The 15,863-nt window shown below is 37.8% G+C and overlaps 1 protein-coding gene across 3 annotated transcripts in view; it reads right to left on the bottom strand.

The window, feature by feature from the left end:
- The window catches only part of LOC126257579 (putative epidermal cell surface receptor), a 445,086-nt gene that overhangs the window by 52,451 nt on the left and 376,772 nt on the right, over positions 1–15,863 (bottom strand). For all 3 annotated transcript variants that reach the window (XM_049955577.1, XM_049955575.1, XM_049955576.1), the window contains 3 exons: positions 8,529–8,719; positions 7,556–7,704; positions 3,225–3,393 (listed from right to left, as the gene is read on the bottom strand). In XM_049955577.1, coding sequence (XP_049811534.1) covers positions 3,225–3,393; positions 7,556–7,704; positions 8,529–8,719 — 509 coding nt within the window. The remainder of the gene's footprint in view (positions 1–3,224; positions 3,394–7,555; positions 7,705–8,528; positions 8,720–15,863) is intronic.

Raw genomic sequence — 15,863 nt, forward strand, 5'->3', positions numbered from 1 at the left:
CCAAAAACACAACACACAAAATGTTAAAGACTGTACAGTGAAAAAGCACTGAACAATGAGAGTTATATTGTCTAATGGAATTATGATTTTGGACACTCTTAATGATTTTATATACATTTCAGACCTGTCATTCAGTTGAAAAGTTGTGAAATTGCTCTGAAAGATTTGTCAGTCATGCATAATTTCTTTGAATTAAGCTTCGCTTTTATTTGATCTTGAGTAATTACAAAGATTTCTCTTTCAGTGATTTCTTCAATATCAGAAGAAATGTATTGTGGTCAATTGCTGCCATCTTCATCTGGTGAAACACAAATTGATGTAACAGTCAACAGGCACATAATATGATTTCAATTTCCTTTGCAATGTGAACATCTCTCTTTTGTCAGTCACTTTAGATGCATGCTCAATTGAACATTCTATATAATATACTGAATGGTTATATTTAAACTTATGCCACATGAGCCAGTGTAGACAGAAAACTATTTACCAAATGTGAACCCAACTTTATATTAATGTTCAGATTGTGTGCTGCAGGATTTGTGGTGTTAGGATCATGATCTGCTGTTAGACACTGGTACTGCTATGGTGAAGTAGGCTGAAACACAAGCATCAGTTTGGATTACAAAGTTGCAGAGAGTCAACATGGGTCTGGACAGGGTGAGCAGAGCTTCACTTGTAAAGCTGTTTTATCAAAACAACAGCAATAGTGTCACTACTCTTTGTGAGTACTGACACATTAAAAGATTATTGAGAGGTCATCTTTCCACCCCAGAGTTGAAGAACATGATTGAGAAGTTCGAATTAGCAAGTGATTTGGAAATCATGCCTGGAAGAGCCCAATGGCCAACTGCATCACAAATTGTTGAAGTTACTGTTGCCATGGCCGAGAATGTAGGCCACAAAGTGTGATCTTCAAGTAGAGCACAATCTGTGTCATGACAACCAAAATTTTATGGTCCACTGTTTGAAAAGTGCTGCAAACAACTGTGAATGGTAACTGTACAAGCTCCAAGTACTCACCAACTTTTACAACATGATGCAGACATTAAAGAAGAATTTGCTCTTATGTTTCTTGCAAGGGCTCCAGCTGATGACATGTGGCCTTGGAACATTTTGTGGCATACTGAAGCACCTTTATTCATTTTTCTCTTCTGCATGTTGTTACAAATGCTCCCACAAAGTTTCATTGTCCTACAATCACCTGTTTTTCTGGGAGGCCTCTCAGGTAGCAAAAATCTAATTATAACCACCCTGTATTTCAATAATATTATGGCATTTGTCCATTTCTTGTGTTTAATTTCTGTTCTGTGAAGGACTATAGACATAGTGTACTTTTCATTCCTTCATTGTTTCCTCCTACCAAGAAGGAGAACCTTCAACCTTGTGGAACAAGTGGAGATATACACTAAGAAAATATAATAATGCTAAGTCCAGGTTGGAATATCAACAACATTATGAAAGGGATAGATTGATACTTGCAATAAAGATGACACACTGAGGTGCAGATAGGCACAACGTTCTCCTCCTCCCCTCAACATTCTCCTGACTCTGCACCTGGCAGCCTTGAGCCTTGTTCTGCCTCCATCAGACGCTCTGCCAGACAGCGCTCAGTTCTCTTCCGCCATCTGTACCTTGCTGTCCCTCCCCCTTCCCTTCCCCTCTCCAAATTGATGGTTCCATCCACTGCAGTTGAATTCTGACCACAGACAGCAGTCATGTGTGTGTGGTAAGGGGTGCTTGCGTGTACATTTCATTTCTGAAGAAGGCTTTGCCTGAAAGCTCAGCACATTTCATTTCTGAAGAAGGCTTTGCCTGAAAGCTCAGCCTTCTCTTTGTACCTGTCTGCAACTCAATGTGTCTTCTTTATGGTGAGTAGTGATCTATGCTTTTCATAATGTTGTTAACACAATAGAAGCAACTTTTAGAAGGTGTGTATTGTATTTACAATAAATCATCATTGTCTGGCCTAATGCTATTTATGCGTATGCCACTTAAAGTAAACCTAGTACATTAGAAGGAAACTGACTATTTTGAAAAGTATATGCTGCTTCTTAGTTGCATTAAATAGCTTCTGTTTTTACTTCTGTTGATACGTTAATGCCGGCCGCTGGTGGCCGAGTGGTTCTAGGCGCTTCAGTTCGGAACCGCGCGACTGCTACGGTCGCAGGTTCGAATTCTGCCTCGGGTATGGATGTGTGTGATGTCCTTAGGTTAGTTAGGTTTAAGTAGTTCTAAGTTCTAGGGGACTGATGACCTGAGATGTTAAGTCCAATAGTGCTCAGAGCCATTTGAACCATTTGATACGTTAATGTCCTCTTGATTACCCAAGTACTTTTCAAAGAAAGTAGGTACCTCCAGTTGTAACAGCTAATGACTGTTTACAATACACTAACTTGTAATGCCGCAATAAATGAATACTATTACTTGCAGTGTAGCTCTAAATTCACTCCTAGGTTCATTTACAGATGAAATGTCGTGTGGCTAGGGCCTCTCGTTGGGGAGACCGTTCGCCTGGTGCAGGTCTTTCGATTTGACGCCACTTCGGCGACCTGCGCGTCGATGGGGATGAAATAATGATGATTAGGGCAACACAACACCCAGTCCCTGAGCGGAGAAAATCTCCGACCCAGCCGGGAATCGAACCCGGACCCTTAGGTTTGACAGTCTGTCACGCTGACCAGTCAGCTACCAGGGGCGGACCATTTACAGATGAATGAGAGAGACTTCCCCTCCATTATTTCTTTCATTGTAATTGACTCTAATGTCTTAAATGCAGTACTGGTCTTATAGATGTCACATTAAAAACATATAGGTCTGACTACATGAAAATGATTTTCTGGCAAGTAATACTCCTCTTAACTGTTTTGAAATTTTTATAGTAATCAGCTTTCAGTATCTCAACATTGGCATTTTTCCAGAATACACAGAATTTATAAAAAAATCTTTGAAGTACAATATTATGTTTAAAACTGTTTTTGTGGGCAAGTTAGTGCATGATATTTACTCTTCTGTGAAATCATCATCTCACAGTAGACGTTTTGCATAGAATTTCCTGCAGGAATTTTATAATTTGTATATCAGTTAACCACCATCATAAAATACAGACTACTAATTTTTAAAATAAGCAGCCCAGCATTTTTAAATGTACAATAATAGTTATAACAACAGAAAATTTATTTTAGTAAATCAGTTCTAAAAATTTACATGATTGTGGTTTTACATACCATGGAGGGCTGTTGTTGATACAAGTAGTCCTTCTCTTGCTTGCAGTTCTGTGGTCTGACCATGAAAGGGTATGAAAAAGATAGCAATTTCATATTGTGAGCTTGGTCGCAGATTCTCCAGGCGATATTTTGTTACTGAACGATGTATGAGTGGCGTTGCTGTGTACACCTTTGTCAATAAATATTAATTTCATTAGTACATTGTTCTTTACAGTACACAAAATTGTGATTTAAGGAGATGAAAGATGATCTTGTAGTAAGGAAAAGCATGATAATTTCACAGATTATAAGCAAGAAAACATACTTAAGGATCAGCAAACACTAGGCAGAATATAGCTGAAGCAGAAAACGTACAACTACCACATTTGCCATTCTTGTGTGGAAAGACTCAAAGTAATGGTTTACAAAGAGGCAAAGAAGAGCTGAGTTGCAACAGGCTTCATCTCTTTTGCTAAATGAGGATCTTTTGATAGCAAAAGGTAGCATTTGTGTCACCTTTATTCTAGGTGTACGTTTGCTTCCACCTAGTAAGATGAAATTCTGTGATTTTATTGTGAGTATGGAGGTGCAGTGTTCAGAAGACAAAAGTTATGCACCCCCCTATCTTTGTCCTGCTGGCAGGAAACTTTGTAGCTCTGAAAATCTTTGTCATCATAGGCCTTCAAAATCACAAAACTTGATTGGTAATATCAAATATAAATTTCTCAGAAGTTATTAGCAACTTACTATCTGAAAAGTGCACTACTGCTTGTGTTACTATGTACCATTTATTGAGAAGATTGCTCCAGATTTCAATGCAGTAGAATGCCATTCTCTACAGATGGATTTAGTTATTTCCATGTTGTGTAAATCATACAGTTTCAACTTTTGTTTGAAGTTAATTTTGTTAACCAATAAATTCTTTACATCATTCAGTAGGTCATCAAAGTATTTTGTGGCTGATTTCTCAACTCCTTTCTGCATCACATCAAGGATTAGTGGTGGATAGTGTAAATAATTTCTCCTTTTAGCGTGTTACTGTTGTTTTCAAATTGTATTTGATTGTTGACAAAAAATATCGTAAGGGAATAAATGTACTGAGAGGCTGTTGACAGTAAGCTCAATTCTTTAAAAGGATACTTACATGAAGTTCTAGAGTGAACACCACATATTATCCTTATTATATGTTTTTGTATTTTGTTCCACAATGACCCCAGAATATGATACCACAAGATCATAGTGAATGAAAATAGGAAAAGAAAATCAACTTTTTTTTATCAAAATCTGATGTGTGTTATGAAAAAGTTGTATGGCTTAGACATTTAAGAAGATCTGTGACATGTGACTTCCAAACAAAGGAGGAAGATTAGGACTTAATGCCCCACCAACATTGAGGTCAATAGAGAAGCACAAGCTCAGATTACTTCAAGGATGGGGAACAAAATTGGCCAAGCCCTTTCAAAGGAACCATCCCATCATTTGGCTGGAGTGATACAGGGAAATGATGGAAAACTTCACTCAGAATGGTCAGATGTGGATTTGAAAAGTTGTTGTCCTGAATGCAAGTCCAGTATGCTAATCACTGTGTCACCTCACTTGGTCTCTGATGTCCAGTACAACTTCTTATCACTCTATCAATCTAAACTCCGAGAAATTCAGAATATTCTGTTTCCTTTATTGATTTACCTTCTTCTTCTTTTAAATGTGTGGACTGCCTTGTGGGAATTACTGAAGTGAAATGCATGTACTATGCTTTTTCTATAAGGTGCGTCTGGAAGTTTGGTAAATGGTCTCTACAGAGTGATCACCTTTAATTACAATACACTTCTGACATCAGTTGTAAAGCTCTTGGAGACTGCCAGCAGACGCCTCTGGTGGAATCACTCAAAATGGCATGATCATGCATTGTTAGATATCTGAATCATTACAAGAGATGAGACCTAATGTTACCAATCCAAACCAGAGACCAAGCAACGATCAATGACATGGTGTTCATCATCTTCCCCACCTCAATCAAGTACAAATTCATGATAGATAAAGCCTATCAACAGCGCTATCGACAGCATCTTAGTCTTCAATTTTGCCAGATGACTTTTTTTGGGTGGGGAAGACTATGAACACCATGACAATGACTGTCACTTAGTCTCTGGACCATATTGGTAGCACCAGGTCTCATCTCCTGTGATGATTAGATACAGAACAATTCATGAGCACGGTGCTTTGAGTCATTCCACAAAAAGACTTTGCTGACAGTGGCCAACAGCTTCACATTCAATGTCAGAAGTGTGTTGTAGCTAATGGTGACTACTCTGAAGGGCAGTAAAGATATTTTGTTTGTAACTCTTGTTTCATTTATTTTCTGAGAACTTTTCAGATGCACCTTGTATCTTCAGTGACAGCATCCATTTGAAGATGACCACTTATTAATTTTCAAGAAAATATTATTTACATTTTCAAGTGTTTTAAGTACACAGTTAGGCTTCATTATAACATTTGCATTAGCATGAAAGAGTACTGTTTCTATTTCTTGGGTATATGATGGAAGATCATTCATATATAACAAGAACAAGAGTGAATCCAATGTCAATCCCTGTCGTATGGCTGGAGTGAGTGTTCCTCATTCTGAAGATGCTTTTTCATTGTGTATAATCAACAAGTTTCTTAATGCAACACTCTGTATCCTCTTAGATAGAAATCAGTTACTAGGCTTCCTACTTGGTGAATAGTCCATATTTATAATGCTACATATTGAAGGTTCTCTGTACAAGAAAACAGTAGAATATTCACAACTTTCCTCAAACAAATGCCAGACAGAATAACATATCGAGATCACTAGAATGGCCGCATCTTTTCTCATAGGTATGTGTTAGCTATCTATGTGCCAGACAGAAACATATAAAATACGATGACGTGGACGGGCACGCTACATAGGGAAGTACAACTGCTCAATTCAGTTCAGTCGACTGACAAAAGAAATGAACAAATAGCATGCAGGCTGACTGCCAGGGCAGCACGGGTGGCAATGCGCTCAGCCCCATAGGGCTGGGAATGGGGGGTGGGGGGTGGGGGAGAGCTGCACACCCCTCACGTCCCCCATATGTATCCGCCACTGTCTAGGAGAATAATGTGGTCTGCACGATCAAATGCTTTTGACAAGTCACAGATAATACCAGTTGAGAATATTTTCTCATTTAAATTTTGCATAATATGATTTATGAATCCAAAAATAGTATGTTCTTTGGAGTGACAATTTTCAAGTTTAAATTGAGATTGACTAAGTATCATATTTTGATAGAGGGTGAGTCATGGTTCCTGCACCACATTGTTTTCCAGTATCTTTGAGAAGAAGTAAGTCATCAAACTGAACAGTAATTATTAATATCTTGCTTACTGTTTTCCTTGTAAAGGGTCTTGATAGTAGCATATTTCAGTACCGTATGTCTGGAATTATTCCTGTGATAGTACTGTTTACATATGTGGCTAATACACTGCTTAAATGTAAAGAATAGGATTTTAGTACATTACTTTAGATATCGTCAACTCTATCAGAGTTTTTTTGTTTGGGGGGAATTAATTACATTCTTAAGTTTCTTTAGCAGAGCATTGGTAAATGTAATTTGACTGTATGCATCAGACATTGCTTCTTGTGTATTCTATTGCTGTATCCCTAGAATAGTCCATGTCAACCTTCTTAACTACTTCAAAGGAAGTGGTTATTAAATATATGGGCTACCTAATTGCTATCAATAATTATTTGGCTTTTCTCTTTAATAACCAAGATCTCATTTTCTTTAATCGAATTCTCAGTTAACCACAGACAGCACAGACTTCTAATTGTTGATCTAAGCAGGAACTACTGCTATGAATATATCTGAACTTGATTTTATTTTTTACATGCATGAAAAATCCTCTTTTGTCCACATTTTCCCTACAGAAATTGGCTGCTAATTTATGGTCTTCTCTGTTTAACATATGAATTACGTGGTGCTCAGACAAATGTAATACATCAACTTAATTTTGATACTCTACAAGTTTGTTAACTTGGTATTTTTAATCCTTTAACACTCTGATACATAATAGCAATGTTATTCAAACAAGTTATTTGTGTGTGACACTTCATTTACCTAAATTGCTTTTAAAGTAATGCATCTGAGTATGGTATTTAACCTAAAAAAGGCTAGCTCTCACACTCAATTATAGCCAAGACAAGCATATGTAACTATATTTATTTAGACTCATATTTGAGGCCTAAACATTTGGTTTTAAATTATCAGTATTTACATGATTGCAGATACATTAGTTAATATTCAGTTGTGTGAAAAATAACTAAATTATTATGATAAAATGCTTACCTTATCATTAACTTCTTTGTACCTCAACTGAATACCATCTATGAACTGTGCTTCTTCTTCAGAAAATCTGCGCCAGCTGAGATCGACCCATGTAGCATTAAGTTCAACTACAGCAAGAGCAGGATCTATCTCTATTATAGGTGGTAACGCTGAAATATAAATACTGATGAGCCTTCCAAACTTCATGCAAATTTCACCATGCATCACTAACACGTCAGGTAATACGAACAAGGAGATATCTATCTGGCAAGATAAAGTTAAATTCATATTGTCTTGAATGTATTTGTTTTTATTATACATTATAATTTGTCCTGAATAAGTGCAAATATAATAAGTAACAAATTCAGAAAGAGACACATTAACAGACCATATTAATTCACGTTAATGTCTGAATGCTGGGTGTGGAATGAGTTCACTATTATGCAGCATTTTTGCTTTATTTCCCTAACTGCTTATAATACTTTTACACAAATCATAGATAGTACATCTGTTCAATTTAGTTTACTCATTTTGAGCTGCAAGGGATGATCTGTGAAAATAGATTAGAGAACGTAAACTTCTTTACCAAGATTGTTAATAATAACCTTTATTCTCAATAACCAATTTCAGTAATCAATGTTACCATTTTCAGATCTTGATAGATAGGTTATTCCATATTTCTTAAAATACCAATAAAAATACCCTTCCTGATTAATTGGTAGGTAGATCTGTTATGTACCTTCCAATTAATGAGAACGAGTATTTTTACTGCTATTTTAAGAAATATGCAATAACCTGTCAACGGATATCTGAAGATGGTAACACTGATTATTGAAACTGGTTATCAGGAATAAAGGTTATTATTAGCATCTTGGCAATGAAGCTTATCTTCTCTAATCTACAACTGTACAAACTCACGCACTTAAACCAAACAACTTACAATTATACTCAAATCATCAATTAATCATGAAATTGAAAGCAATATGGAATTTACCTGGAGGTGTTCTGACTGAAATTACTGGACTGTGGGGAGCATTCTGGATGTCTCTCATCATGACTGAAATCTGTATTTGGTACTCAGTGTCAGGTTGAAGCTCTCCAAGTACAAATTCCAGTTGTGGTGTGGCTATGATGTCATCAGGTGGTGCCAAGATCTGTTGTTCCCATGAGGACACATCATTATTCCTGAAAAAATTTTAATCTCAGTCTACAGTTAGGCAAAAAGAAATTGAATTTTAATTGAAAGTCAGAAAACTGCTACATATACATCTTTACATGACACTGAACACTTATCTTGGGTTTTAGGTTGTGAAAGGTGAAGCTCATGATATGAAGTCTTGTACCTGTAGAATGAACAATGATGGCAATAGCCAACAGTTACAACTATCAAAGAGTAGACAAAAACTGCAATAAAAATAGGCAAATGCATATTCACCCAGAAATTAGAAGTTATGAAGAAAGCATGAGAAACCATTACAATGGAATTTCATCGTAATATGTCCCACCAAACAGAGAAATGTTTTAGAAAATCCAATATTAGATGTGGTTTCCAAGTTGACGATACACTAAAACTTCATGTAGAACATAGATTGAGAAGCATGCATGGCAAATTTGATAGCTCTGGGATTATACATAGGATTGACTGCAATAATTGTGATAAGTACTATATCAGCCAAACCAGTCACTCTTTTAATGTAAAGGTTAAGTAGTATTTATGGCCACGTAACAAAACTGTCCTGCGGTTGAATTTAGTAGAAACTGGCCTTACTACAGGGAACTCTGAGAATATTATGTGTATTCTCCACAGAGTGCCAAAAGGTGTGGGACACAGCAAGTTGGGATTACTCCATTTGTTAAGATTTCAACTCCTGATAGTGAATTTATTTTATTCCTTAACTTATATTGCAGTTTTTATACACTTTCAATTGGTATACATCTGGTAGGTGCTTGGATAGTTAAAAATCCTAACTAAGCTTTGTCCCCCGTTAGATATAATATTCAGGGCATTACTGTGTGCTGATTCTTGTAACGTACATATGTAGTTTCCATGAGAGCTTTGCTAATTGAAATACAATCCATATTAGAAATTTCTAGTGAGCTAATCTGCATCTTTAAACAAATTAACATACACCATTATAAAGACTAGTATTCCAGCTTTTAAGTAACATATTTAAGTTTTCATAAAACTAATTAGCTCACAAAGTAATTAACAAGGGACTTCCATACCATTATAATTTGCCATTTCAAATTTTGCCTCTATGCTTGTTAGATTCCTAAATTTGACATTATACTTCTGTTGTTTTATTTTTATGAACAAGATGACATACTTCACTCTTTATTAAGTCATTAATTAAGGTTTTGCATAATTTATTTTTTCAAATGACTATGGGAAACATAAATGAGGAAAGGCACCCATTCAGCTGTAGCTGGGTGTTGCATGGCTCATTGAAACACATGAAAACACACATGAAGTACTATTTTTATCACTCTTTGTATATGGGGGCCTCAAGCACTGAAAAAAGAGCAGTAGTTAAAAAAAACTTATAATGACTCTGTACTGTTACTGTTTCTGTGTGCCACACATCAATCGGCTTCATGTGAACTGTTGCTTTTCCTCGTTTTTGTTTACTGAGTCCCTGCCAATGAATTGGCAGCACACTAGCAGCCTAAAAATTTCTGCATGTTGCGAAAGACCTAATACAGCCCACTTCGTCCTTACGGCCAATTCTCAGAAACTGACTTGTGGTGCTTCCCACACCTGTGTAATGTGTATAAAATTCAAATTTTAAAAAATTAAAAGAAAGGAAAAACAGGAAGGACAAATCCCGAGTTGTATGAAAGTTCCCAATTTTCTTTTGAAGAGTTTACTATCCATCTATCATGTCTTTAATACAATTTTTTCTAAGTGTATACTGTTTTCAAACAAAGTTACAATTTTCATTGAAAATGGAATTAACTGTTTCTCAGCTTTTTAACTATTTTGAGTTTTTCTGAATAATTTGGATGAAGTTAACTGTTAAAGGTGGCTCAAACATGGGCATCAGGTGCTTTTATAGATTTCCTCCATCAGCAGCAGTAGTGGTAAGGAGGAAACTAGGAGAAAATTTTGCATGAATTTCCTAGACATGTTATAATGTTAGGTGGAGATTTTAATTTCCTGCTGTGGACTGGGAGATTCAATTGTTTAAGATATGTATTAAGAGGCAGAGAATCAGTGAAATTGTTCTAAGTGCTTTCTCCAAAATTACCAAGCCCAGTCAGAGAACCTACTTATGAAGTTAACACTTAGACCTACTGGTTACTGATAGACCCAAACTTTTAGACTCATTGTAGAACGGAGAGACAGTGATCATAAGGCTGTTACAGCATCAATGTACATGGCAGTAAATAGGAATAAAAGTAAAGGTAAGAACATCTTTCTACTCAGCAAGAATGACAAGAGACATCTTTCAGATTACCTAACAGAAGAACTCCAGCAGTGACAATGCTGAGCATCAATGGACAAAGTGTAAGAGCATCCTGCAATATGCTTTAGGTGAGTATGTACTGGGAAAAATTGAGAAGGATGGAAAAGACCAACTGTGGTTCAGCAACTGTGTTAGAAAGCTGCTATGAAAACAAAGAGACCTTCACTATAAATTTAAACATAGTCAAAGCCTCAAAGAAAAACAAAACACCAAAATTGGTGGTAAGGAGAGCCAAGCATGAAGCATTCAGTGAATTCAAAAGTAAAATTCCATCAACTAGCTTGATAGAAAATCATAGGAAGTTTTCTTCTTATGATAAATCAGTAAATGGATTGAACCCATCTCTCTTGACAGTCTGTGACCACAGTGACACTGAAACAGACTATGACACAGAAAAGGTTGAAATACTACATTATTTTTGTCCAAAACTGTTTCACATGAAAAATCTCACTGTAGTTCCTTCTTTAAGTCAGTGCACAATTGTGAGATTTAAAACTTTCCTGGTGTACATATTGTTCCTCAAGATTTCGGACGAACTGCCAGACGTTTGCAAATTCCTGCCACAATATTTCGGTGCAGAGACTTCTGGCCATCTTCAGGTGATACTGACAAAAACTCCCTGAGCTCTGGTATTTAAGGACCCCCCAGCACATGCGTGGTGGATTCACGCGTTGCACGTGCGCTACTTGAGCGCATTCGATTCTGCTGCGCCGCGTGTCCTCCGTGGTGAAAACTCGCTGCATCGATAAGCTGGCCAGAAGACTCTGCACTGAAATATTGTGGCAGGAGGTTGCAAACATCTGGCAGTTCACCTGAAATTTTGTGGAACAATATGTATACTGGGAACGTTTTAAATCTCACATCAAGAATCTCTATGGGAAGGAACTGATGCAGTATATTTGAAGGGTTTGATAAGTTACGGGAAAAAAGAGCAAGGCTACTGAGCTCTCTGATATTTTTATTAAGTTGCAGAGACAAGGGTATTATTCCAAAGTTTGCAAAAATTGTGCATTTTATTAATAGCATCGCTGCAAATAACATCAAACACAAAGCAAGTATGGCATTAGTGAGAGAAAGGATTCGTTTCAGTCGGCGTGACTGGATTCCGTATCGAAGGACATGTATTATCTGCACTTAGAATTGGCAGCAAGACTGTCTACATTGTCTTGGGACTGGGTGCATGGTGTGACATGGCCCAAAGCAAACTGGAGCCATGACAAAGCTACGCCGAGGCAAATAGCGAAGTTCGACCGACTTTCGACACAGATGCTGGAGGAAGTTCCTACTCGATGATCCGTTATTAATTTGACGGGGAAGTTTATAGATGATGCAACTATGTCTGTATTAGCAAGAGGTCTCAATTTTGCTCTTACACCTGTTTCACCACTACTGCTGGACTTTGTCAGTTCCATCGAAGAAGCTGTGAGTCGTCATGCTACAGATGAAGCTGAGGAAATGTGCCAGGAATCTTGTCATGTGTTGACAAGAGCTACACCGCCAAAGAGCAACATCTCACCTATGGAGAGGGCAGCCCTCCGTAACTTGCGAGCAGACCCAGATACAGTTGTACTTAAATAGGACAAAGGTAATGCTACTGTTTTAATGCTCCGGGGGACTATATTCATAAGATTAATGTTTTATTAAGCGACTCAACATATCACAAAATAGATAAGCATCCTACTACCTGAGTGGTAAGGAAAACAGCACAACTTCTGACTAACAGTTCCTTACCAAAGGAGGTAATTAAGAAACTAAAACCAAATATTTCAGTTCCACCTAGGCTATATGGATTCAAAATTGTTGAGGCTTTCGTGGCCACTTGTTGACAAACTGCCTATTGGCTTCTGTCTCGGGTTCTTCGGCCAACATTCATCTAATGATTTTTCTGACGTTTCGCCAGCACGAGTGGCTGGCATTGTCAAAGCTTCACCCTCCATTGCCAGTTCACCACCGGCAATGGAGGGTGAAGCTTTGACAATGCCAGCCACTCGTGCTGGCGAAACGTCAGAAAAATCATTAGATGAACATTGGCCGAAGAACCCAAGACAGAAGCCAATAGGCTATATGGATTGCCGAAGATCCACAAGGATAACGTGCCATTACGTCCAATTGTGCGTAATATTGGAGCAGCCACTTACGACTTAGCAAAGTATTTGGCTTCTTTGCTGAGAGCAATGGCAGGAAAGTGTCCACATCACATAAAGAATTCTAGTGATTTTATCAGCAAACTTAAGTTATTGCAGCTGCAAAGTCATGACTTGTTGGTCAGTTTTGGCGTAGTTGCACTTTTTACAAATATACCTCTTGTGGACTCACTACATCTCATTAGCAGCAGGTTTGGAGCCGACATTACAGTGCTGTTTGAGCACACTCTCTCCTCCAGATATTTTTTATTTAACAACGAGTTTCATGAGCAATCAGACGGTGTCACCTTGGGGAGTCCTTTAGCTCCTCTGATGGCCAATCTTTTTATGGAAGATTTTGAGGAGCGAGCACTTGCCTAAGCTGCTTTTAAACCAACAGTATTTTGGCGATATGTTGATGATACTTTTATAGTTTGGCCTCATGGTTTGGATCATCTGTGAGAGTTCCTACAACATCTGAACTCCATACACAAATATATAAAATTTACTATGGACTTAGAGAAGGAGGCTTTCCTGCCATTTTTAGAAATATTGGTGCAACGTAACAACGATGGCACACTTGGTAATTCGGTATATAGAAAGCCCGCTCGCACAGACCTTTACTTGTAAGCCGCTAGTTGCCACCATCCAGTGCAAACGATGGGTGTTTTGAAGACATTGATTCACCAAGCCCACATTATATCTGACACCGATAGTTTGCAAATAGAACTGGAGCACCTTCAGACTGTATTTCTGAAGAATGGGTACTCATCCCAGCAAGTGGAGAGTGTTGCAGACCTGTAAACGATGGAACAAAGAAGAGGAAGAGGCTTTTAAAACAACTGCCTATTTACCATATATTGGTAATATTTCAACGCAAATAGGCAGAATACTAATAAAATATAAAGTGAAAGCAATCTTTCACCCTCCTGCAAAAATTTCGGCGCTGTTGGGATCTGTCAAAGACGACTTAGAGCTGTGCAAGGCACAGGATCCCATGTGAATGCGGCAAATCTTATATGGGGCAAACGACACATACTGTGCAGGATTACATTGTAGAACATCAGTGGCATATTTGCCTTCTTCAGCCTTTTAAGTCTGCCGTCGCTGAACACTATATTTCCACTTGTCATGCCATGAATTATAATGAGACAAAAATTGTGGCCCATACGTCTAACTTTTGGAGTTCTATTGTTAATGAATCCGTGGAAATGCAGCTGTCTGACAATTAGTCTCTTATTAATCGTGATGGCAGTTACCAATTGAATTTGGCATGGAATCCAATTGTCAAAAAACTTCGTGTCCTCTGTTGCTGGCGTAGGTCTGTGCTGGAACCGTAGGAAGACAATCGAATTGATATCGATGCAGCAAGTTTTCACCACAGAGGGCATGCGGCGCAGCAGAATCGAATGCGCTCAACTAGTGCACGTGCAACGCCAAGTGAATCCACCACGCATGTGCCGGAGGGGCCTTAAATACCAGAGCTCAGGGAGTTTTTGTCAGTATCACCTGAAGATGGCCAGAAGAATCTGCACTAAAATATTGTGGCAGGAAGTTGCAAATATCCGGCAGTTCGCCCGAAATTTTGTAGAACATTGCACAATTGTCAAAATGACATATCAAAATAAGTGACTATCAGGTAGAAAGGCAACTGAAATCACTCAACAGAGGTAAGGCCACTGGATCTGATGGGATACCAAATCAATCCTGCAGATAATATATGAAAGAACGTTCCCCTCTTCAAGCAGGGGTGTAGTGTATGTTCCTAGAGGAGCAGATTGTTCGTAATGATTGGGAAAAAGCACAAGTTATTCCCATTTTCAAGAAGGGTTGTCGGTCAGACACAAAATTATAGACCTATATCTTTGACTTTGATCAGTGATAGAATTTTGAAACATGTTTTGTGCTTGTGTGTTATGACATTTCTGCAGACTGAAAGTCTCCTGTGTAAGAATCAACATGATCTCCAAAAACAATGATCATGTGAAACCTGCTTGCTCTCTTCAGCCTTGAAACCCAGAAAGCAGTAGCTAAAAGTGCCCATTTAGACCCTACATTACTTGACTTCTGGAAGGCATTTGATACAGTTCTGCATTGCCACCTAATGAACAAATTGCAAACATAAGGTACATTGGACCAACTGTGTGACTGGACTGAAAGGTTTCTAGCAAATAGAATAATGCATATCATTCTGAATGGAGAGAAGTTTTAAGACATAAAAGTAACTTGCCCCAAGGGAATGTTATAGGACTACTAATTTTTTCAGTATATATAGATGATGTAGTAGGTAACATTGGAAATTCCATGATGCTTTTTGTGGAGGATGCTGTTGTATACAGTAAGTTGCAACAATAGAAAATTGTAGCGAAATGAAGGAAGACCTGCAGCAGATCAATGCTTGGTGTTGGGAATGACAATTGACCCTTAACATAAACAAATATAATGTATTGTAAATACGTAGACTGGAAGACTTTTATTGCATAAGAGGTGATCTCAAAAGTTTGCATTCAAAGGCCATACAATCCATAATCAGTATGCCAGTAAGGCAAAATTGCTGTGAGCATTGGATTAATCATCCCATTTGGTAAAACACCATGTCCTGCTGTGTGAAGAAGCCCTTAACTGCCTGCTACACATACTCGTATAACAGGAATCATTGATTCATTTTAAGGAAACCAAGGCCTGATAATCACATGGGGAAAGATCGAGACTATTAGGGTGGGTGCTCAAGTGTTTCCC

This window comes from Schistocerca nitens, chromosome 1 (assembly GCF_023898315.1).
Source record: "Schistocerca nitens isolate TAMUIC-IGC-003100 chromosome 1, iqSchNite1.1, whole genome shotgun sequence".
Taxonomy (NCBI): Eukaryota; Metazoa; Arthropoda; class Insecta; order Orthoptera; family Acrididae; genus Schistocerca; species Schistocerca nitens.